The sequence below is a fragment of the Malania oleifera genome, chromosome 11 (assembly GCF_029873635.1).
Source record: "Malania oleifera isolate guangnan ecotype guangnan chromosome 11, ASM2987363v1, whole genome shotgun sequence".
Classification (NCBI taxonomy): Eukaryota; Viridiplantae; Streptophyta; class Magnoliopsida; order Santalales; family Ximeniaceae; genus Malania; species Malania oleifera.
Window position 1 is genome coordinate 61,776,064 of NC_080427.1, and position 23,636 is coordinate 61,799,699.

General features: G+C 36.8%; 1 protein-coding gene across 2 annotated transcripts in view; it reads left to right on the forward strand.

Annotated features, from left to right (window-relative positions):
• Window positions 1-1,864: 1,864 nt before the first annotated feature.
• The window catches only part of LOC131167895 (uncharacterized), a 97,980-nt gene continuing 76,208 nt past the window's right edge, over window positions 1,865-23,636 (forward strand). The window contains exons 1-4 of one of the 2 annotated variants that reach the window (XM_058126955.1): window positions 1,865-2,233; window positions 2,339-2,461; window positions 11,220-11,380; window positions 20,904-20,948. In XM_058126955.1, coding sequence (XP_057982938.1) covers window positions 2,165-2,233; window positions 2,339-2,461; window positions 11,220-11,380; window positions 20,904-20,948 — 398 coding nt within the window. In that variant the 5' untranslated portion in view covers window positions 1,865-2,164. The remainder of the gene's footprint in view (window positions 2,234-2,338; window positions 2,462-11,219; window positions 11,381-20,903; window positions 20,949-23,636) is intronic. The other variant, XM_058126957.1, reaches the window with a different exon arrangement.

Below are 23,636 nucleotides of genomic sequence, written 5' to 3' on the forward strand. Positions count from 1 at the left end.
CATTACTTATTATTAGTAACAAGATTAGCCTAAAAATTCTCTCAAAGTTTATACTAAATTTTTTACTCTCTTTTATCATTCTTTTGATAAATCTTACAAGAGAGCATTGTTTTTGAGCATTCAATTGAACATTTATTTTTTACAAATCATTTAACTCTCTTTTCATTCTTCATTTGAAAAATCTATTTTTGAAGAATAAGTGTTATTTAGGACATTTTTATTCAAAGCATTAACTCTCAATTTTCATACCTTGAATATCATTCTTTTTGAGAGTAAGCTTCTTGAATCTCTCATATATTTTATTGATAAATATTATTGTGAGAAAATTTATATTTGTTACGTTGAAAGACTTGAGCACACATATTTTATGTTGGGAAAGTCTTCTTGCATTTGTGCTCACACTGATGTACATTATTTTGCAAAATCATTAGAAAACAAAAATCCTAACTTCCTTTGAACAAGTTTTTGAAAATCTTTTGGGAAGAGAATCACCATATTCACACTGAGCTTATTTTCACATCTTACATGAGTGTATTTTAAGTTGTAATTGTTGTACATATCTGCTTGTATTAGAAGCATTTCTTTGTACACAATATTTGATTATCTGTTGTATTCCCGACGTATGGTCAGAAGAAGAAGACTAGCCTTGTGAATAGTCCCAGACTAGTTCAGATCCAATTCAGTGTACCATCCTGGTAAGGTGTTGTATTAGGTGCCGCTTCACCCGTTAAGCGAGTCATAGTGGAATCCTCTTACTTGTGAGTTTGAGGCGGGGACGTAGACAGTATTGGTCGAACCCCGATAATATATCGTGTGCACACTTTTTAAGTTCCACATTTTACATTCCTGCACATGTATGATATATTTGATATATTGTGAATATTGCGTATGACTTAATTTCCACATATTATTTTTATTTGTGCAATTGGTATGTACTTAGAAATACCCTAAGTTGTGTATTACTGATATCTAATTTAACTTAAGAAAAAATTTTAAAATTCTAATTCAACCCCCCTATTGGGAATACATCAATTCAAACAAGCCATAAATGGAAAATAATTATAAAATCAAATCAAAAGTAGTATTTCTTTTTCTGAAAAATGTGACATTTTGAAAAATGGAAAGGAATTTCATGTTCATCCTTCATGTCTTGAATATGTGATGCAAGCACATATTCTCATTCATCCATATAGACTTAAGGGAGAGTATCCGTCGTGTGACTCGAGAGAGAACTCTCCCATCCCATCATAAGTCGAGATGAATTCACTTTTGTTAAACACAAAAATACCTAATTTTAGGATAAGCCCAAACAATACATCTAAAGTCAATTAATTTGCTAAAAATATAATACTAATTAACATAAGAGCAAATCAAGATAACAATCAAGAGAGATACTCATTCTCATTCCCAAATTCAATCAAGGACTTCTCTTTTTTTTTGACCGCTATCAATTTGTATTTATATTTTGAAATTTTCAAATATGATTTTTTTTTTCTAAAAAAGGAATATTTTATACTAACAAAAATGCTGATATTAAGTAGTAATAAAAATAATTTGAACAAATAAATAATACTAAAAAGCTTGCAGATAGTACTAATAATAATACTATATATCTTTGAAGTTAATATATATATATATATATATATATATATCATAACGAAGATACACACACAAATACACCTTTGAATTTTTCTTAAAAAATTATTTTATTTTATTTTATTTTTCCATGTACATATTTTTTGGTATTTTCAACCTTAGGATTGTACATTTTTGTACACGTATAAAGGGAATAAAACCAAAAAGAAATGCAAAAAAAAAGAAAAGAAAAAGAAAAATAAAACAAAACTCAGACCGGTCAGCCTTCGCTTAACAGGTCACTGTGGGAAGGTATGCCCTCCTACTGTTCATCTCCTTAAACCTCTGACGCTGGGGTTCCCTGCGAAACCGTAGCCGACGCCCTACAGCTGAGGCCCTTTTTGCCGCGAAAACCTACTGCCGTGAGCCCCTGAGCACACCGCCACCGTCGCCAACCTCTGGCGACACTCCTGCAGTCACTATCGGCAAAAAAAACGAACTTCCTCTTTGCACACGTCTCTCTTTCTCTCCCTCTCTCTCGGTATAGAGAAAAAAAGTTATACCTAGAAGACTTTGAGTGTGCTCTCCAATGGCGACGCTGTCACAGGCTCACGCTGTCAAATCTCTCAACAAATCCCCCGGCCGCAGGCGCTTTGTCGTAATTTTCGCTCGAAACAGCTACTCTTTCCCTCCGGTTTCCTGGTATAATTTATTTGTATTTGTTTTATGGATTTTTTTTGGGATTGCTTTGTTGTGTACGCAGTTCAAGACATTGTCTCAGAGACTAGAAGAAGTTGAGGTCGAAGTGTTTCGAAGCCTTGATCCTCTTAAGTGTGAGCCGTCAGAGGGATCTTCATTTTTTTGGGGTTGTCTTGTACAATGGCGGGTATGCTTTATTTTTATCTTTGACAGCTTTTTATTGCATACTATGCAGCCTTAACAATAATGGGCCTGTTTACTTTTTGTGTAATTATAATTGGTTCCTAACAAGCCAAGGAAACTTCAGGGTGGCGGTTGGAAACATGAAATGTGTATGCAATTGAAATTCAAGAATTTGGAATTCATTTATTAGAAATGTGTTTCTTGGCAAGGACAAAATAATTTTTGGATGTCTGTTGACATAAAATTGGAACCTTGATCTCTACGTCCACAAATTGTGGTGATTTCTTGGGAGACCCAATGGCCTTTCAGAGGCATTCTTGGATGCTCAAGTTAGCAATGAGATAGCATAAAGTTAAGGTAATCACAGTCCTTATTAGAAATATGTATCTTCGCATGGGCGAATATATATTTGGGTGTTTGTTGACATAAAAATGGAACCACGGTCTCTATGTCCACAAAAATTGTGGTGATTTCTCAATGGCCTTTCAGAGGTCTTCTTCGATGCTTAAGTTGGCATTGAGATAGCATAAAGGTAAGGTAATCATAGTCTTTTGTCCTAGAGTCCCCTCTTATAAGTGAGCATCTCTCACCTTAAATGCTCATATAGTTGAATTTATCCCAATTTTGGGGTTATAACATAGGGTTACAACCCTTTATAACCTTATAACTCCCCTTTTGGGCCACACACTCTATTAACTCCTGGAAAACTACTGATTTTCCATTGAATTACCCTTGTCTTTGGACCATGTTTGGGTGTATTTTTGCCCCCCATCTATTACCCTCCACTCTTGAACCTTGAAAGACACTTTTTAGGTTTTTCTTGTAGCTTAAATTGTGGAAGAAGTTTGTTGTTGTTGTTGTTTTTTTTTTTTCCACTCTTCCATAGTATATTTTTTTTTGTTCATTGAATGCTTGGACCAAGGTGGCTTCGGCCATTGTTTTGTATCAAATGCTTGGAAGTGTATTTCTGAAAGTTATCCCCTCCCGCGTTGACCTTATCAAGGGCATTTTCTAAGGTTATCACTTTGGACTAAGGTGGCCTTGTTTTTTTTGGGCATTTATTAGGTCGTCACTTCCTATCTTAGTCATGGTGGTGACTTGTTCATCAAGGCCTTTTGCCAAGGTTATTACTTTCTTTGGTCAAGGTAGCATTCTCTGTAACGAGTATTTCCTAGGGTTATCATCAGGAGGTGGCTTGCTCTTCAAGGCTATTTGCGAAGGTTAATTTTGGCCTTTGATACTTGTAGCATTTTGTCAAGTGGGCCTATTAGGCCTTTGTACTCAAACTTTCTCTAAAGTGGGCCTATTTGGTTTTTGGTACTTTGGCCACTCTACCAAGTGGACCTATTTGGCTTTTCTTCCATGTGGGCCTATTTGGCCTATTGGGCTTTGGCTAATTTGCAAATTTTCTTTAGGTTTCCTTTTTTGACCTTTGTATTTGGCTATTGTGCTAGGTTTCTTCATGTGTCCTATTTGGCTTTGAACCCTATCATTTTGGCCTATTTGGTGTTTTTGTCATCTTGCTAGCCTACTCGGCCTCTACTTTCCCCCTGGGGCTATTCTCTGAAAAATATTTTGTTCACCAAAGGAAGAACACTTTTTCCCATTGTGCATTTATTAGTAATTTTCCTTCTCTTTGTTTGTTCTATTCAACCTTTCTCTCCTCCTTGTTCTGTTTTGTCATACTGCCTCTTCTTCTTCTTTTTCTTCTTCTTCTAATTCTCTCCCTTAAGCCTCTCAGTTCTCTTCATCATATTGGTATCAAAGTAAGTCACATTCACCACATAGTCATTTAAAATTTAGAAATTTCAGGGGTCGAAGCGCCGTTCACCTACAATTATCTCCAGAAATTATAATCGTGCCACTAGTGCGAAAACCTAATTTCCGTATCATCTTACAACACCTCTCTCATCATCATAAATAGAACCCTCAAAAAACCTATCCCTACAATTTCACCTCCACCTGACAAGGGGTGTGGGCCCACTTGCCACTTAAAGGTGATCCGATCGTCCCTCTTTTGAAATCTTAGTTCTGCCAATATTTTCTTGACACGCTGCCACCATCACTGAAACCACCGCCCAATATTTTGCCACTAGCTGGAGAACCATTGGCGGAGACACCCTGCTGGCGGCACATGTGCCCCACGTGCCATCAACCCATGGGTGAGAAATTTCTAGAACCCTCTCTTGCGTCCATATTCATGAGAAATTGCCTCAAAAGCTGCGATAAATTGGGTTTTGGCTTGAGATTTTGATTTTGAAGCATGATTGAGGAAAATTCAAGTTTGGAGGATAATTTCAGCACCAACAGTGGATTCAGACTTCATTTGCATCTTCTCTATCTGCATCTTATTTAAGAAAATAAAATGAAACATTGTCAATCATTTTGGAATGTGGGCCAAATGCACATTTGCTTGAGCTGCCAAAAAATTTGGATATTAAATTGATTTCTTGTTTGGAGGACTTGTTACTTTATCAGAGACCATTGCAGCCTTCTATGGTGCTTGTGGTTGGAGGATCTTATAGCTATTATTCAATGGTGATGGATGATGCGATGCAAATCATGTCTCCTTTTGATTTGCCTACATGTTCAATTTTGTTCCCATTCATGAAGTTAAAGCTACTATGCCATTTTAGAACTCTTGGTTGAGTTTTCCTTAACAAAGGGAGTTTGCTGGAAGAATACCAGTGGAGAACTTTATGTGTTTATATTTTATTTAAGTTTTTATATTTTAGTTGGGAAAACTCCTTTTAGTTTAGAAGTTTAGTTAATTTAGGTTTATTTGTGTATTTTAAGTACTTTTAGGTTTTTTTTTTTGAAATTATGTGTTTAGTTAGGGTTATTTTGTAAATATATGTTAGTAGTGGGCACAAGTGGTGGACATGTAATTTGTTATTGTACAGTTATCATTTTGAAATCAGGTTGCTGCAGTTTCTCTCTCTCTCTCTCTCTCTCTCTCTCTCTCTCTCTCTCTCTCCCACAGGATTCCCGCATCTCTTCTTCTTACTTCTTCCTCTATCATCTCTGTTATGTTCTGCCTCTTTTTCTTCCTCTCCTTCCTGTTCTGTCCTACTGCCTCTTATATTCTTCTTCTTCTTCCTTCTTCTTCCTCCTCTCTGTTCTGCCCCTAAATCGGTCTCTTTCACCTGTTCAATTTCTGAATCCTTTGTTCTGTACTTCTTGTTCTTGTTCTTCTTCACTTCGCTTCTCTACTACTAATTCTCTCCCTTAATTCTCTCTCTATTTCTGAATCCTAATTCTTGTCCTACATCACACAGCCAAACAATAAATGAATAAAACAATTATTCTACTCAGGCAATCCACTTCTCATATGTAGTATTACTATTAGCTAGGTTCTAACGGATAATGAAAATGGCACGGGGGGCACAGAGCATTGGAGCGCTTCCGTATGATTCCCATAAAGCCCATTTTACCAACTTTCTATTTAAAGATTAATTACGTGGGCAATAATGGGAAGTTAGTGGATATAATTTGTTTTTGTTGGCCTTTGTACTTGAAGCTGAGCCAACATTCAATGTGGGCAACATGTAATTCCCAAATGTTAAAAGGGCTATTGCCATTATTATTTCTCTCTTGTGCGAAAACCTTTCCATCTTTGATTTAGCTATCACACTTTGTCATGGTGCTCTTAGATCTTGATGGTGGGGTTTGTTCAGTCTATATTGAAGGGAAATCTGTCGATCTGAGAGATCGGATAAAGTGGGGAAATGTTGTAACTTTGTTCGTTCTTGAGAAGAATTGGCAACGTAATTGGGGGGGGGGGGTTAGACTTTCATTAGTTGTTGCAACATGGTTCTTGCAGGGATCTTTGTCTCTTGTTGGAAGGTTAAGCAAGGGTTTTCAAAGCTTTCGGGCGGGTTTCATCAACTATTGGATGGTGATTCATGCGATGAGGGTAGGTAGGTTCTTGGAATTAGGGCATGGATGGAGAGGCAAAAGGTACTCTATCTTTGTTCTTGAAGGGTCCAAGGTGATAGGTTGCTTTGATTTGAGGAAGAATTTAGTGCTCTGTTGAGCTCTCTTCTTGATACTGATGGCGTAGATAGCAAAAAGATCATTGTGAATCATTCTTCGAGTTAGGTAGTTTTGTGAGTACAAGGTGTTCGTTCGACTTCTAAAGGTGTGTTAGAGGTGGTGTGTGTCAGTTATCGGGGGAAGATGTAAGAGTAAGTCCTTTGGCTTGCTTCTTTTGACTGATCAAAGTTTCTAAGGGCAAGGATTATGACAGGGGGATTGAATCTTGAAGTGGTGAGGATTTCTTGCATTGATGAAGGCTTAGATGGAATTAGGATTTTTGAGGATGATGTTTCTAACAAAGAGCAAAAGAAAAAAATATGGAATTTTGCCCACTCCAGCTCAAGAAATTTTTGAGAAAGACCTTCAAAATTCAAACTCAGGGTTTGTTGGATAACTTGGACCTCATTTGTTTGATCATGGAGGAAATGAAGTTGGGCTTGATGGTGGTTAATTTAAGGGGTGAAGAAGGGTTGAATGAAATTAGCTAATTTGAAGTGTTTGATGACTTATGATGGGAAGGGTTTAGAGAGGTGTTTTCTTGGCTGATTCTAGTCTTTGATTTTTTCAGTTTTATCCTTTTTATCTTTTCTCTTTGATTGTATATTTTCTCGCATAACATATTTTCTTTTTTATCAAACAAATTATTTATTTAAATTTCATAATTATTTCTAAAAGCATGCAAATAAATTTCATAATATTTATTGAAATCATTGTTACAAAGTTACAATAATTATTATTACCATCGTTGTTATTAGTCCACACAAGCACACAAGTAGGCCATGGTACACTTAGGATTTGAGCTAACACTTAGTTTGCTAACAAAAATTATGTGTGTGTGAAGCATTTTAGCAAACACATGGTGGGCCAAGGTACCTATCTCTTCCCTTTTATATTTTTCATATTTTCATAGATTTTTTGTAACAACCCATACCAATGCCACTTATAGCCGGCAGCACACAAGCATAATGTTGCTTGGTAGGCACTTGATTTTAAAAGGTGCAAATATATGCAAATTTAATGTTTCCATTAATAAATTTTCAACAAACTCTCGGAAAACTGTTACATGAGAGAGTGTAACTTTCCATAAGCGTGTGTTTTTAGTCTCTAGAGGTGTGATGATTAAGTTTAAATGAATAAAGGTATACCTTTCCTTGATGATCAGAAGTCTGGAGAGATGAGACAACTGAAATCATCAAAGTCCCTTATCAAAGATATATCCATCATATATGTTTGTGCATTACCAATATATCAGCATGGTCCATTTGACGTAATGAGCCTTGATCTTGGTCCCATTGTGGTCATAGCTGATTGCCAAACAATATGTCATGCACAAGAACTAACATCCATGCAATAATGATTATTGTGTATGGTAATCCATTGAAGGACACCATGGATGTGAGTTCTATCATTTATCTGACTCCTACTTCTCAATTATAGGGAATGTGTGATGCTGCCACTGCACACCATATGGCTCACACAATTACAAGTTGCTATTGCATTAGTTGTATTTTATACTTGTCTTGGTATCTCGTTGAGTGGGGCTTCAATTTTTTTTTTCTTTTCCCTTTTGGATCACCGAGCCTTAGGGCCAAGGTATTCCTTGGCTTTTGGGGGGGGGGGGGGGATCCGGGGGTGTCCATCACTTCCTCTCTCTCTCTCTCTCTTTTCCAGCTACAAGGATCATTTATAGTTCTCTAATAGATTATGTTAGAGCATGTCCTCGAGAATCCTTGAGTCTCCTTTTATTAGTGAGGATCTCTTACCTAAAATGCCCTATTGGTTTGGGTGTTATAACCTTTATGTGAGGTTTACACCCGCTTATTACCCTCCTTAATTCTATTTTGGGCTGCACAAATACTCTATTAATTCCTGGGCAACTAATTGTCTTCCCTTTGAATACCTTGACCTTGGACCATCCTTGGGTGTATATTTGGCCCTATGACTTTTAAAATTTTAAGAGCCTTTAAATTGACCCCAACCAGGATTGTATTTGGGGCTTCAAGTCCTCTTCAGGCTCAATTCTGTCGTTCTCTCTCTTGCATTTAATTTTGAAATTTAGAAAGGAAAAGAAGAAAAGATTTATTAATAGAGGGGGAATATGTGGAGAATAGGACATCTTCCTAGAAAAGCAGAAAGGAGGGTCAAATGCTTTCCAAGAAGAGAAAAATTACATCAAAGTCCAGCTCCAAATCTTCCAAATAAATTTTACCAAAACTTAAAAGATATAGTCTAAAAAGAAGCTAGAAACACAACGCTATCCCAAAGCAAAGGCAAAGGAGTGATTTTATCTTGTGAGATCCTCATCTTTCTCTTTAACCACAAAACTAAGATAAGCACACCTCCACAAGAACCTTCTCTTTTTGTGTCTGTGCTTTTTCTTTATAAGAAGTTCCACATTAGATGGCAGTATGGCACATCCACTCCTCACCAAGAATACCAAACAAATGACTCCACAGCTGCTCTGCAACCTCATGAGTAAGAGATGGGAATTGTTCTTTTGAGAAGATGCTCATAGAATACACACGTGGACTACAAACATTGTAGGGTGCATTTGTTTCGATGGTTAAGGTTTGCTGTATAGAACTGGACCGGACTGGGCTGGACTAGCTATGATTATTATTCTTCTCATGTTTGTATTGCAACACCCCATTGGATGGGCTTATTATCCAAAGACCAGAATATCTACCTCTTCACTTGGTTGGTGAAGTGGTTCCTATTTTCTAAGCCCACCTGCGAAAACACACATTTCTTTGCATATTGGGAAAGCCTGCAGCTGTTGGAGTTGGATCTTTTATTGTTAATGAAGTTGTTGTGGTGGCTATTGCCCTCTAGCCATACTGGATGAGATATGGCAGAGATTGAGGTCCAGCGGCTCCACAGTCTCACACTTCTTCTCCTTGCTCAAAAGCTTCCAGTTTTGAGCTATATTGCCCTTGTTTGATTGATTGAACCTTTTGGGTTTAGATTAAAATTGGATAAGGAATTTTGCATTGCTTCTTCTTGCAAACAGGTAAGAAAAGTTTCCTATTATGCACACTTGTGTTTTCTCACTGTTATGGTGATCTTCTCAATCTCTCTCTTCCCCCTCCTCTCCTAAATTCTAATTAACCTCGGAAACTGGTCTTCTTCCGAATCACATATTTGACTATACTTTGATCCCTCCTCATGAGTCCCTCCTGAACCCTTTGTGCAGCAAGAGCAATGTGATCCACACTGCACAGAGATCCATTTGTGCAGTGAGAATGATGTGATCTTTCTCTTCTGGTATGTTCACCGGCAGAGATCATGCTGCTGCTGTTGCTGAAGCTGCGTGGCTCCAGAATTGCCTCCTTTTGCTGAAAGCTTCTTCATTGACTGGGCACTTGGCACCAGCTTCCACGTCTCTGGTAACGATGAGCATTTTGCATTCTAGATGTCCTATTTGACCACATAAATGGCATCTTTGTCTTATTATTAATAAATTTTTTTTTTTTTTTTTTGGGGGGGGGGGGGGGGAGCTCTATACCACGCAGATGGGCTAAGCCCCCCCGTTCTTGGGAAGTCATATCCTATTATGCCTTAGCTGGGGCTGGCCGGTTTGGTTCTTTTTTTTCTTTTTATTACTTTTTTTGGGGGGGCGGGGGTGCACCAGCCCTATACCATGCAAATAGGCTAAGCCCCTTGTTCTTGGCAAGTGATATCTCATTGGTGTGGTGTGCCAAACATGGACTAAGGATCTATAGCCTAGCCTAACCACCAAATCAAATGCACTGGGTCTGGCCAGTTCAGTTTTTTTTTTTTTTTTTGAGGGGGAGGGGTGCAACCAGCCCTATACCATGCAAATAGGCTGAGCCACCCATTCTAAGCAAGTCATTCCATTTGTGTGGTTCACCAAACATGGACTAAGGATCTATAGCCTAGCCTAACCACCGAATCAAATGCACCCATAAGGAATCTTCATCTTGAACAAGCCACCATTATTAAATTCGTTTAGAGCTAAAGTCCACGTGAGGCTTTAGCTTTAGAAGGAACCTTTTCTAGCCAAATAATTCTTTCTGTGGGGAAAAACGTATGAGATGGAGAGGCTCTCAACAAGTTCATCATTAAAAATTTTTAGGGAAAAAGGCTTGAATTATTTGCTGACCAAATCATCATTCTTTGAAAAAGAGATGATGCAAGCAAGGACCTCCAAGAACATCTCCACTTCCCTATCATTGTGATCTCTAAACAAATGAAGATCTCAAAACAAAATTTCACTCCAAATAATAGAAATAAAAAATTGAGGCATCATGAAGGTATGTTACAAAGCTGAGGACAGAAAGAGGTAAAGGAGCATTCCCAATCCAATGTCCTCCCAAAAATGCACAGAGAGTATAGTCTATAGACGGTAAGGGGAAAAATAAATGGAAACATGATAGAGAAACTTCCAAGTACTTGTTTGTGTAGCACGGATAGTATATGTGCTAAAAGTTGTAACAACCATTTCTTAATAGGAGACGTTGCCTGTACATTAATGTGTTCGCCTATCCATATGTGCTTTTTGGCTTTTTTGTTTCTTTCTTCAGACTCTTTGGCTATTCCTTGCATTGGGAAGAACTTCTTTTGTTTAATTAAATTTTATAGCTTCTAAATGCATTTTTATTTCGTTGGCATTCGTTGTTTTATTTCCTCTTATTCTCAATGTGATTGTAGTTTGAAATTTCTAATGTTTACTTGTGTTTTCTTCTTGAACTTTCAAAATTCAGGAACTGAATACTGCAGAGGATTTCATTTCATTTTATGGCATTGTAGTGTCTAGAAAAATACAAACCCTACCCCTGGTGATGTTGCATAAAGAGTTAATAGTCTCAGAACTTCTCTCTAGATTAACAATGAAAGCAAGATTATCTCTTGAGCCCATTCTCAGGTACGTTTGCTTTTTGGTTGCTTCTAGTAGAGTCTAGTGTTTTATTTATTCAAGCAGTGAGAAATTGGATGAAATATTTCCTTTATTTTTATTTTCTGTTTTTCAAAAGTTTTGTTCTTTAAGCTTTTAGCTCTCTTTTGGTTTCAACTACTAAAACTACTCATATATCTTGCCTTTTGTTTTTGGGCTGGCTTTTCTGTCTTGTATTCATGCAAGTAGTTATACCAAGCAATGTGATAGAGCTCTTATATAAAATGGGATTTTTTATGAAAAATTTTGACATTTTTTTTATGATTGATTTTGGGAGTTTTGTTCTTGTATTGTCCATTTAATATTATCAATCTTGCTCAATTTTGGCTTTTGGTGAATAGTGGAACTAGTTCAAGCCTATATAAACTATATTTGGTACAAGTTTTATCCTAGGATGCATTTTATACTCATTGCAATTTGACCATTGACTTGTAAAACCTAGTAGTCATTTCAACTCCCTGATGTGGTTTCGTCAAACTGGCAATGATGTCATAAATTTTGGCATAGTTTTTGGGATGGAGAGGGATAAGGCCCCAGGCCCGGATGGTTTTAATTTGGATTTCTTTCAAGACTAATGGGATATTATGGAGGATGACTTGCTTAAAGGTTTTGTTGAATTCTATGGGAATGGGATTGAAACAAGAGCATTAATTCCACTTTTATTACTGTACTGCCTAAGAAATATAGATCCAATAAGGCTATTAGTCTTTCTTGTGTCTATAAGATCATAACCAAAGTTCTAGCTAATAGGTTGGGGTGCTTTGCTTAATAAGACTATTTCTACAGCCAAAAGTGCTTTTGTGGGAGGTAGACAAATAGTGGATTCTATTTTGGTGGCCAACGAGGGGGTGGATGATATTTGTAGGAGGAAGATGGGTTTCAATTTTAAATTGGATTTGCGAAGGCCTATGATAGAGTTAGTTGATGTTTTTTAGACAAAATTTTTGTGAGAAAGGATTTTGGTGAACATCGACACAGGTGATTAGGGGTTTGTTTGTCTAATTTGTGGTTCTTGGTAGAAGTGATTGGGGAACCTAAGTCATGGTTTACAGCTTCGAGAGGTGTTGTGAAAATTCGCAAGTGCACGAAATCGTAACAAGTAATACAATGATAAAGAAGGATGTCGAACCCACAAGGACTATTTACCTATTAACTATTGAAATTGTTCTAATTCTAAATTATTTGAAAATCAAGAAAAGTGGTGGATTTTGAATCTGGAAAAAAAAACCAAATAAAATTAAATCAACTAAATACTTAAAAAGAAGAAGATTTCGCCTAAGAAGAAAACACTAAGGCATCGACTCACCTAACCAAGCCTATCCCAAATCCTAATCATGCAATCAATCAATTAGCATCCTATTTGACAGCAAAATATTCTAACTTATCTAAGACCCTCTCGAGAAGAATTAGAATTACCCAAAATATGATAACCCGCGATATGTCTATGCGAATTTAAAAGCATTTGTGTACATTAAGATTAATAATATTTCACATAAAAGCCACGCAAATCATGTTGGCACATTCCTATCTTTCATTCAATTCATGGCATACATCATACAAAGCTAAACTGCATGCATCATCTCTCGAATTAACATGCACAACAAATCACGCAACTACTGGCCAGATAATTGAAAGCATTAGACTCAATGATGTATACTCAAAAGGAATGATAAAATTATGATCACATAGAAATAAGATTTGGAATTGTCATGGAAAGGTTACATCGTAGCCTTAGCAATAGCAATTAGCTCATAATAGAATCAAAACAAACCATAATAATTCTAGATTTCATAATGCAAATTGTACAAAGAGAAGATGAAAGAATTAAAAAGGAGACTGTATGTAGATCGAGAATCTCAATCATCAGCAGCTCCAATTTGGCCTCTCTCTTCTTCTTCTTTTTCCAAGTTTCGAATTCCTCTATAATGGTGAAGAAAATCCTTTTTTTTTTTCGAGCTTTGAATCCGCTCCTTTTATAAAGCTTTGGTCGTCCTCCCATCTTATCTCCCCAAAACAAGATCATCCAAATCCCCTCCTTTTCTGCTGCTGCCTTGATGTACGATTTTCTCTATCAAGATCTTCCCATCTTCAAAAATTTTTGACACAAAAGCTGTGGGATTTTTTCTTAGCTTTCCGTAGATACCCAAATCGTCCTTTTTGGAGTTCTCTAGCAAAAGTTATGCTCCAAATACTGAAGGGTGTTTCAGGAAATTCGAGAGAGGAATTTGAGTTTGGAAAGGACTCTTGATGAAGGGAGTTTGAATTTGAAAAGGAAAGTTTCCTTCTTAATTCCCATGACTCCTTTAATTTATTTATTCCTAAACAAAAAATAAACAAAATAAATCAAAACTCAAATAAATAAGAAAATAAAACACAAACTAGCATAAAAATAAGAGTGAAAGTATGACAAAACTTGTATAGAAATTAAACACATCATGAGGTATTAGACAAGGTGTTCCACTTTCCCCCTTTTTGTTTGCTATAGTAGCTGATGTGTTGAGTAGAATGGTGGATAGGGGGTTGGAAGTGGGGAGAGAGGGTGTGGTCGTCGCTCATCTTCAGTTTGTGGTTGATACTATTTTCTTTTTAGAGGACCATAACCCTTCTTTCAGCTATATTTTGGTATTCTCAAAGTCTTTGAGGGTGGATAGGGGCTTAAAAATATATGGGGAAATGTGGTTTAGCACATATCAATGGTGCTGTTGAATGAGTTAGGGAGCGGTCTTCTGTTGTGGGTGTGGCCTTTTGAAGTGGCATTTGTCTTATTTAGGGGTCCCTTTGGGGGCCAATCCTACGTTTTGGAATCAGTAATAGAGAGAGTGGCCAAGAAGCTTGATGGATGGAAGGGTACACTTTTTTTCTTGGGGTTAGAAGAACTGCCCTTATCCAAGCCTGTCTATCGAGTATCTTGTTATACTTGTCTATTTTAGGATTCTAGTGGGGATTGCTAACAATATTGAGAAAATTATGAGAGATTTCTTGTAGTCTGGAGTCAGAGGTTTTAAGGATCATTTAGTAAGGTGGGAAGAGGGTTGCAGGCTTAATTTGGAGGGAGGTCTGGGTCTTGGAAAATTGGTGTCTAAAACATCACACTTTTAGCTAAATGGTTGTGGTGTTTTCCCCTAGAAGATCATTCCATTTGGCATAGAGTGATTAGAAGTAAGTATGGGTTGGGTGAGAATGGGTGAGATATTAATGTTAGTTTGCTAAGTTCATCGGAGAGCCCATGGAGATCTATTTATCAGATTTATCCCTTCTCACATTAAATATGTGGTGGGGACAGGTTTTCCGGATCCGCTTTTGGAATGATCCATGGTTATGGAATGGTATTTTGGTCACATTTTTCCTTGCCTCTTTTGTTTGAGCTCAGGGCATAATAGTATGATTCCAGTATGATTCCCTTCTTTGTGGTTGATAGAGAGCTGTTGGAATTTTCAGTATGATTCCACATGTAGCCCTCTGGTTTCTTGGAATTTTCATTTCAGAAGATCTCTTAATGATAGAGAGCTGTTGGAATTTTCCTCATTGTTGTCAATATTGAACAGTCGTCATCGTTCTTCAGTGTACTGGGTCTTGGGCTTTGGATCATGCGGTGGTATATTCCTGTAAATCCTTTTTTCAGTTTTTGACCTGTTCCAATTTTTGTTTCCTCTATATTCATTTATTTGGAAGGCCAAAGTCCTCTGCCCCCCCCCCCCCCCCCCCCCCCCCCCCCCCCCAAAAAAAAGAAAAGAAAAAGGCTTTCATTTGGCTGCACTTCAGAATTGCGGCATTTTTTGCAGTGTTGTGGGGATTATGGTTGGAGTGTAATGCATGGACTTTTTGAGGGAAAATTGCATTTCAACTAGCTATGGAGAAGGATAATTACCTGGCCTCTTTATGGTGTGTTGGATTTGGTTGCTTTAAGGGAGTTAGTTCTTTGGAGGTTCAGTGAAAATGGTGGAATTGTTTTGCTCTGATTTTGGCTTTTCCACTTTTTTTGTTTTATTAGTGTATTTTTTTCTGAATTATTCCAGAATTTATAAGGGAGCAGTGTTTTTCTCCTTTGTGAAAATTCTTCTTTTATCAATGAATTTTTTTTTTTTGAAATGACAACTCCATGAAACTCCTACAATCTCCGCAATCATTAGGCAGCTAGCATCATTGCATCTAGGTCTCCATCCAATGTGTGTGTGTGTGTGTTTTTTTTTTGTAAAATAAAATAAAATAAAAGCATGGTCGGGATCTGCACTCCAAACCTTATCAGCGTCCAAGCAAATAGTGCCCTCTACTTCAATTTCACCAACAGCAACCTGCCTTGACTGGCATTTTATGAGAGGTGAGGAGAATGGATGTTTTGCCAAAATTAAGTTTGCTGTGCCAGCTAACAGCTTTGGCAGAGTGTCCAAGACTACCTCCAGTTCACTGGGAATCTTGGTGGTCATGAGACCAAGGTTGGGTTGGGTTGGGTTTTGATATGGGTGGGATAAGTTACAATAAAATTTTGGTTGGGGCTTATTTGGGTATAAGCTTGGGATTTGTTGCCTTGTTGGGCCCATGTTAGAAGGAATGAGGTTAAAAGAGTAAAAAAATGATTGGGTTCACCTTCAATGGAAGGGATAGGGTTTAGGGATTAGGGATTAGGGATTAGGGAGCTCTCACACCCAGTTTATGCAGAGGGAGAGATGGAAGAGCTGCAAATTTAAGATGTATCCACTGAGGGTGTGCTTGCGTCTACCATCTTCATCCACCTATTCCTAGGCTTGGATTGGTCTCTTTGCTCAGCTACTGTTGGAACGGTGTATCCATCTTGAATAACGCCCTGTATTTCAAAATAAAGAGATTCATGATATATTCTCATTCTAGTCTAGTCAGTGAAATTTTTACAGTTGAACAATGGTGCTCTTGTGGTGGATTGCCCTTTGATGTCTGGTGGTTGTGGTGGTTGCCATGGATTACTCTAAGATGGTTAAGTCAGTGAAAAGTGTCTTAGCTTTGATACCAATTGTTATCCTAAAAGGTAACCGAGGTGGAGGTGGTGAATTTGGTTATAATTCAAACAAATAAACAAACAATTGCACAAGTATAAATAAAAGGAGAGTAAGGGAGGAGATGCGAACTCTTTAAAGTAGTTCAGGTATCCAAAGTTTACATCCATCAAGGCATCAATCACCTTGAGGTTTCACCATCACCAAATTCTTTATAATTTGAAAGCAAGGCAACCAAAATATTTACAATTTAGAAGATACACGAGATGGAAATCCTCACTTAGGATGAGATAACAAGTTTCAGTGCAGGATGTTTAAATTCCCAAGCAAAATGACTAAGATATGGACAAGACTTCTGTAGAATCTCTCTCTTGTAAGGAAATGAGCAAATGGTGGGAATATGGAGAGATTGCGAGTAAGATAGCTTGTAAATTAGGAGTTAAAGAGTGTAAGTTTTGTTGTTTTAGGCTTTGGGAGCTTATGAATCATTTTTGTTGGTCAAAAGAGTACAATTTTGACATAGCTGTCAATTGCGTGACCAGTCAACCATGTTACCTGGAGTACAATGTGTTTTGGGTTGCGGTAAGGTACAGGAACAGTGCATGCTACTTAAGAGGTAAATGTGTCTTGTTTTTTTCTTTTTTTTGGGGGAGAGGGGGGAGAGGGGAGTCTTAGTCGAGATGCCATTTCAGATCGTGATACACATGAACTACTATTTATTTGGGTTGATCAGTACATTTTAATTATTTACTTAGGTTGGAATATAGAGTATAGAAAAATATAATTGCATAAATAAGCATCGTTATGAGAATAACTGTAGTACCCCACTTTATATTTTTTTCAAAAGATCACCTTATTGTTTTGATAGTCTGAGAAGTAGTTGAAGAGGATGATATACATCCAAAATTGAACCATTTTTTAAATATCAACACTGTAAAATATAAAAAAAAAATTATTAATAGTTTTCTTATCTATAATTAGAATCTAACTAACAATTACCTAAATATTTATTTATTTTGTTTCCACAAAAGTTAATTTTTTCTACAAAATTTCAAGGAGAGAAATACAACTACATGCCATTATTCTTAATTAAATTATATAGATTATAAAATGAAAAAACAATTAATTAGAGAGAGGGAGAGGATAATTCTCGGTCACTGAAAGTTCTCTCTCTCTCTCTATGCCTGCTTGAATCCATCCACCATTGCAGAAGCAGGAAGTCCTCCTGTCCTTTCTCTGTTGCAGGCTTCACAGCAACAGGAAGCCCTCTTTTCTCTCTCATCACAGGCTTCGAGGCAGCAGGATCAACTCTTTTCTCTTCCATTGCAGACTTCACAATCACAGCAGTAGAAACCCCTATTCTTTCTCCCTCCTTCCGGGCTTCACGGCCAAGTGAGCCCTCGTTTCTCTCTCCATGGCAGGCTTTGCAGCAGGAGTGAATATTTTCATATGAATTTGAAGTTCCTGAATATTTTCATATGATTTTTGAATTGAAAATGGTTAACAAATCTGAGTTTCCACTTTTACGGCTTGTTTGGGTCAGTGAAATAGCTATTCATTGGAATAAGATGGAATATAATTTAAATTTTGGGAATCAAGGGAATAGTTATTCCTCATATTTTCATTCAACATGTAATAAAAAAGGAATAGACATCTCCATGATGACATTTGGGAATAGTTATTCCTTGTCTATTCCTTATTGAGGACTCATAAAATGTTTCACATTGTTATTTGCTTTATAGTAACAACATAATTTTTTGTATAACTATTTGTACCTAACCTAATAAAACTAATTTATTACTGGGAATAGGCATTCTCCAAACCAACGTAACCTCAGGGAATTGGATCTTGACAACCACTGATCAAAGACACTATTGACCCATGAATTAGTACGGGCAGACTGGATTGCAGTTCGCGTGGTGCCCCTGGGGGGGGGGGGGGGTTAAGGCTTTGACCTAGTTAACGATAGGGTTGACCTTGAATTAGCTGTTAATGCTTGAAAGTGATAAATTTCTACGAAGAAGTGGGGACTGGTCAACTTTGCAGCAAGGGCGATTGACCGCTCCTTGCTTTTGCCTAAGGAAGTTGACTGCCCTTTTGAGGAGGTTGACTGCTCCGTAAGAATTGCACATGGCTGACTTTTTAAAGCCAAAACAGTCTCATTTGCTTCTTTTAAATTCTTGTTCCATATAATGATATGATTACGCAAAAAGTTTTAAACAATCACAAAGAAATATAAGAGCAAAAGTATTTAAGAAAACAATGTCCTCATCTTCAAGCTCATTCAACTCCGTCTGCTATATATCCCTGTGAAATCACATCTCAAACTCAACAGGCATTCGTCTGAATAGTTTTTTATTGTCAAAATTGGGTTATCGAAACCTTGGGAATGACATATGTGTGCATGCTTGTATATTTGTTGCATGTTAGAGATGTTTGTGTGTACATTTCTCTAATTTTATATGGTCTTAATTTGGAACCTTTTTTTTTTGTGGAAAAAGAAACTTTATTGAAAAGATAAATAAAAAGGATACGAAAAAGGAGAGGCAGCAATCAAACAAAACAAAAAAAAAGAAAAAAGCAAAAAGCATCAACTTAATAAAGCATTCCAGTACTTGACAACAATCTTGAAAACAGCAACCCTTAAAAGCTCAAAGAGAATCCAGGTATTGGATCCTGTCCCAAATAAACCTTCATTGATAATCTCTTCCAAGTAAAAGCTTTAGCATGTATTTCCAACCAAATACCCCACAACGCAGCTCCAGAGACTTTTTACTTCTCCCAAAACCTTGTCATATTTTCCTTCATTGCTGAGCAGCGAGGTATATGTGGATTGTGGAATAACTTGTTTTCTTATTTTGGTGAGGAATGGGTGGCCCCAGAAACTTTTTGATGGCAAAGCTTGGGGTTTTGGGAAGAATGTAAGAAGCAGGATCTTCTGGAACCATGCAGTGTATATAATTCAGTGGATGCTTTGGCTCAGAAGGAGTGCTAGAATTTTCAAAAATTTGAAGACTAATCTGAATTTGCCTTCTTTTTTGGAGGATTTATCATCCTCCTTCCACTGCAATTATTTCTTCTCAATTAATAGATTTGTTTTGTTGTTAAAAAAAATATTTCTCCCAAAACAAGCAAAAGAAATAGACAAAAAGGCTTTCATTGAATTTGGACTAACCATGATTGTCCAAACACCTCAGAGGGAATTCCACGAATTTCAAGCAAAAGAACAGAGAATAAACAAGTGAGACGCATCCTCTGAACTATTGCCACACATAACAAACATGATCAGAAACTTTAGAAGGTCTCTTATTCTGTAGCAAATTGTTGGAGTTGACTTTATTAAAGACCACTAGCCAAACAAAAGCCTTAATTTTAGAATAAAATTTAGCCTCCCAAACACCCTGATAGAGAGGGAAAATTAAATTTATCTTATTAAGATGAGAGAAGAAAGATTTACGAGAATATTCCCTGAATAATCCAGAGACCAATCTTTGGCATTACTTCTGGAAATAATGCAATACTCCAATAAAATGAGTAAAGAAGGCGACTCCTCTACCTTTCTGTCATTCAAATCCTTTCGAATGTAAAAATACCAAGGAAAAAATCCCTCTCGGAAATAAGAGAAGAGGAAATCACTTCATTGTGGGGAGAGAGACGATATAACCAAGCAAAAGAAGAAGATAAAGCAGACCCCCCAACCAAGGATCTTCCCAAAGCCTAATACAGTTACCTCTTCCCAATTGAAATTTAGTGGATGGAAGAAAAGAAGGATAAATCTGTGAAAGAAACCTCTCAAGGACTCTCACAAGAATTTCCAACACCCCAATTTGCATCTCCCCCATTTATATGTAAACTATAATTAACTTTTTATTAGTTATTACTATGTTTCAAAGAGAATTCACCTCCAAAGGAAACCTCCACTACCATTTAGCCAAAAGATAGGTGTTTTTAGACGCCACATTACCAAGACCCGGTTTTCTACTTTAGATTTACAGACCACCTACCACCTAACCAAATGATTTCTCCCCTCCCCAACAACTGACCAAGTAAATCCCACATAATCATGTCTAACTTATGAGCTACCCCTTATGGAATCCTAAAAAGAGATACGAAATGCAACAGGATCATGGAAAAGCTACTCTGAATAAGATTATTTCTACTACCTAAGGAAAACAAAGCTCCTTTCCACCAATCCAACTGCTTAGCAACCTTAGAACTCCGGATCCCAAAAGGCTTGTTATGTGAATGTGTGAGTTTCTTCAGTTTAGCGCGCTCTTAGATTTGTTGATTGAAAAAAATGTACCCACCCACCTCCAATAATTAAAAGCTTCACTTATGTGCTGTCCATTTAATAATTTGCTCCATGTGGTCATTTGGTGGTGAAAAATAAACTTCAGCCTTTGTGTTCTAGTTTATGCTCATTCTTTCTCATGCTTCTTAGTTTATTTGCTTTCAGTTTTCATTATGCGCCTTTTTGTTTTTACAGTTATAGTTCCTTAAGGCTAAAGTTGCAGCTTTTGTCACAGGTTGATTGCAGCTTTATCTAGGGATCTTTTGGAGGACTTTTTTCCGTGAGTCAATCTTTCATCTATTTTCATTCCGCTTCATATTTGCCGCTGTATGGTGCTTATTTTGTCAAAATTTGAAATTCACTTATTTATACTTCTTAACACAATTTTGCTCTGCAGTGAATATGTATGTGCTGCCCTCTAGCTATTGTTTTATATTTTTGTATACTTAGCCATGTATTTGGATGCCCCCCCATTGAGAGATTTTGTAGCAGATTCATAGTTAAGCAGCTGTTGGTATCACTGTTAAAAATTCTGAAAAAGGAAAACTAGAAAAGAAAACTAAAAACGAGAGAACTAGCAACCTGTTTCAATGTATGTACATTTTTGCCCATGGATTAAATTACAATTAATTATCATGCTTGTCTTCAACCACCACAAAATGTGCATCATCAATACATGGCGATTTAATGGTATTGCTATTAAACCTTGATAAAATAGCACAATAGTATGAAATATATTATAATAAAAATGGGAATGAATTAATAATTATTTTACACGAACATAATGTGTTTAAAAGTTTGAAAATGGAAAAATTACTTTTTGAATATTTTTTATTATTATTATTTTTAATAGAAATTTTAGAAAAACTATACAAGGATTTAATTTGCAAAATTTAATTCAATATATTAAAGTAACTTGACAAGTGGTTGCAACAACATGTGCAAAACTAGAAATCTATTTTTGACAAGGGGATGCTAGCCGTTGTGCATGCAGTTACAAAGTGGAGACCATATTTAATTGGCTGACATTTCCAAATCCGAATTGATTACAAAAGCTCGAAGTATTTTTTTAGAGCAACAAACCTCTTCCATGGAATAACCACATGAGTGGTTCACTAAGTTGTTGGGATATGACTATGAGATTATTTACAAGAAAGGGCTGAGAATGTGGTGGCAAATGCATTCAGGGCTTCCTAAGCAAGTTGAATTTGAGCTATTTCTGTACGTGCATGTACTACTCTTGGCCAAATCAAGAAGGAATGTTGGCAAAATCTGGAGACTAGAGATATCATCCAAAGGCTACAATAAGAACCAACTTTTGTCCCTCCTTACTTTTGGGACTCTTTAAACTTACTGTATTAAGGGGAGGATTTTATTAGGTGCCTAATTCAGCTCACAAGCAAATGGTACACAAGAATTACACGCATCAGATTTCTTAGAACCTACAAGCATATTTCTCAGGAGTTTTATTGGAAGGGAATGAAGGGTGAAATTAAAAATTTTGTGGTAGAATGTAATTTTTGTCAACAATAGAAGGGTGAAATAGTGGCAAGTCCAGGCCTTTAACTTCTTCTTCCTATACCAGAAGAAGTTTGGACTGCTATCTCCATGGATTTAATTGAGGGACTGCCATATTCTCATGATAAATCTACTATTTTTCTGTTGTTGTGGACCGTTTACAATCTATGCTCATTTTTGTGCTATAACTCACCCTTATATTGCTACTAGTGTTGCTGGTATTTTTGTTGGGAACATTGTCAAGCTGCATGGAATTTACTCAATTTATTGTTAGTGATAGAGTCTTTGATAACAACTTTGGAAGGAGCTTTTCTGTTTTTTAAGGAACACAATTGAATGTGAGCATTCATATCAGAATTTGATCCACATCTTTTCTTGCATTGTATTGTAATTTCGCATGGAATGTTTGGAACTAGTTATTCAGTTATTTTGGAGAAAGTTGGGTTTGTCTAGGGACAGTGGAGGAGTTTTTGACAATATATTTTGTTGGGTTTGTGGGGAAGAAGGAAGGAAAAGCACTATGGATTAGTGCTTTATTTGTAGTATTGTGGGGTTTATGGAAAGAACATAACTTGAGTTTATTTTTAGGGAAGAAATTAGCATTTTTGTTGGTGTGGGAGAGCATTCATTTTCTGGATTCTCTATGGTGCGTGGGTAATGCTTATTTCAAGGGAATATGTTTCTCAAATATTAAGTGGGATTGGCTTGCTCAGTTGACTTCTTAGGATGTGCTGATTTTTTGGGCTCTTTTTTTTTACATCTTTTTATTTTCTTTTTTTGTTTTCCTTTAGGTTTCCCCGACTTTGTTAATGAATTTCTTTTGCTATAAAAATATCATCCATAATCAGATGGGCAGACTAAAAAGTTGTTAATAGGTGCTTGGAGACTTTTCTTTGTTGCTTTGCTAGTGACAAACTGAAGGATTTGGTGCGATGGCTTCCATGGGCCAAATGGTGGTACAATACCACTTATTATTCCTGCACTAAGTCGACTCCATTTGAGGCTATTTATGGTCGAGCTCCTCACGTCTTTGCTAGATATGCAATTGGATCCTCCAGAATTGATCAAGTCGACAAGGAGTAACATGATCGAGACAAAGTGCTTTAGGTCCTTATGGACAATCTAGTTGCAAATCAAGCTTGTATCAAACAAGCTAATAATCATTGTAGTAAAATTAAATTCTCATTGGGAGATTGGGTTTTTCTCAGGCTTCAATCCTACAGATAGATATTTGTGATTGTTCTTTGATCTTTCTTTAATGAAGTTGTCTCCTAGGTTTTATGGGCCTTATAAGATCCTGGAATGTATAGGACATGTTGCTTATCATCTTGACTTACCAACAAGTTCCAAGGTACATCCAAATTTTCATGTCTCTTGCTTCAAGAAGAACTTAGGGGAGCAAGTTATTGTGTTGTGCCACTTGCTTCAGATTGCTCCTAGTGGTGAGGTT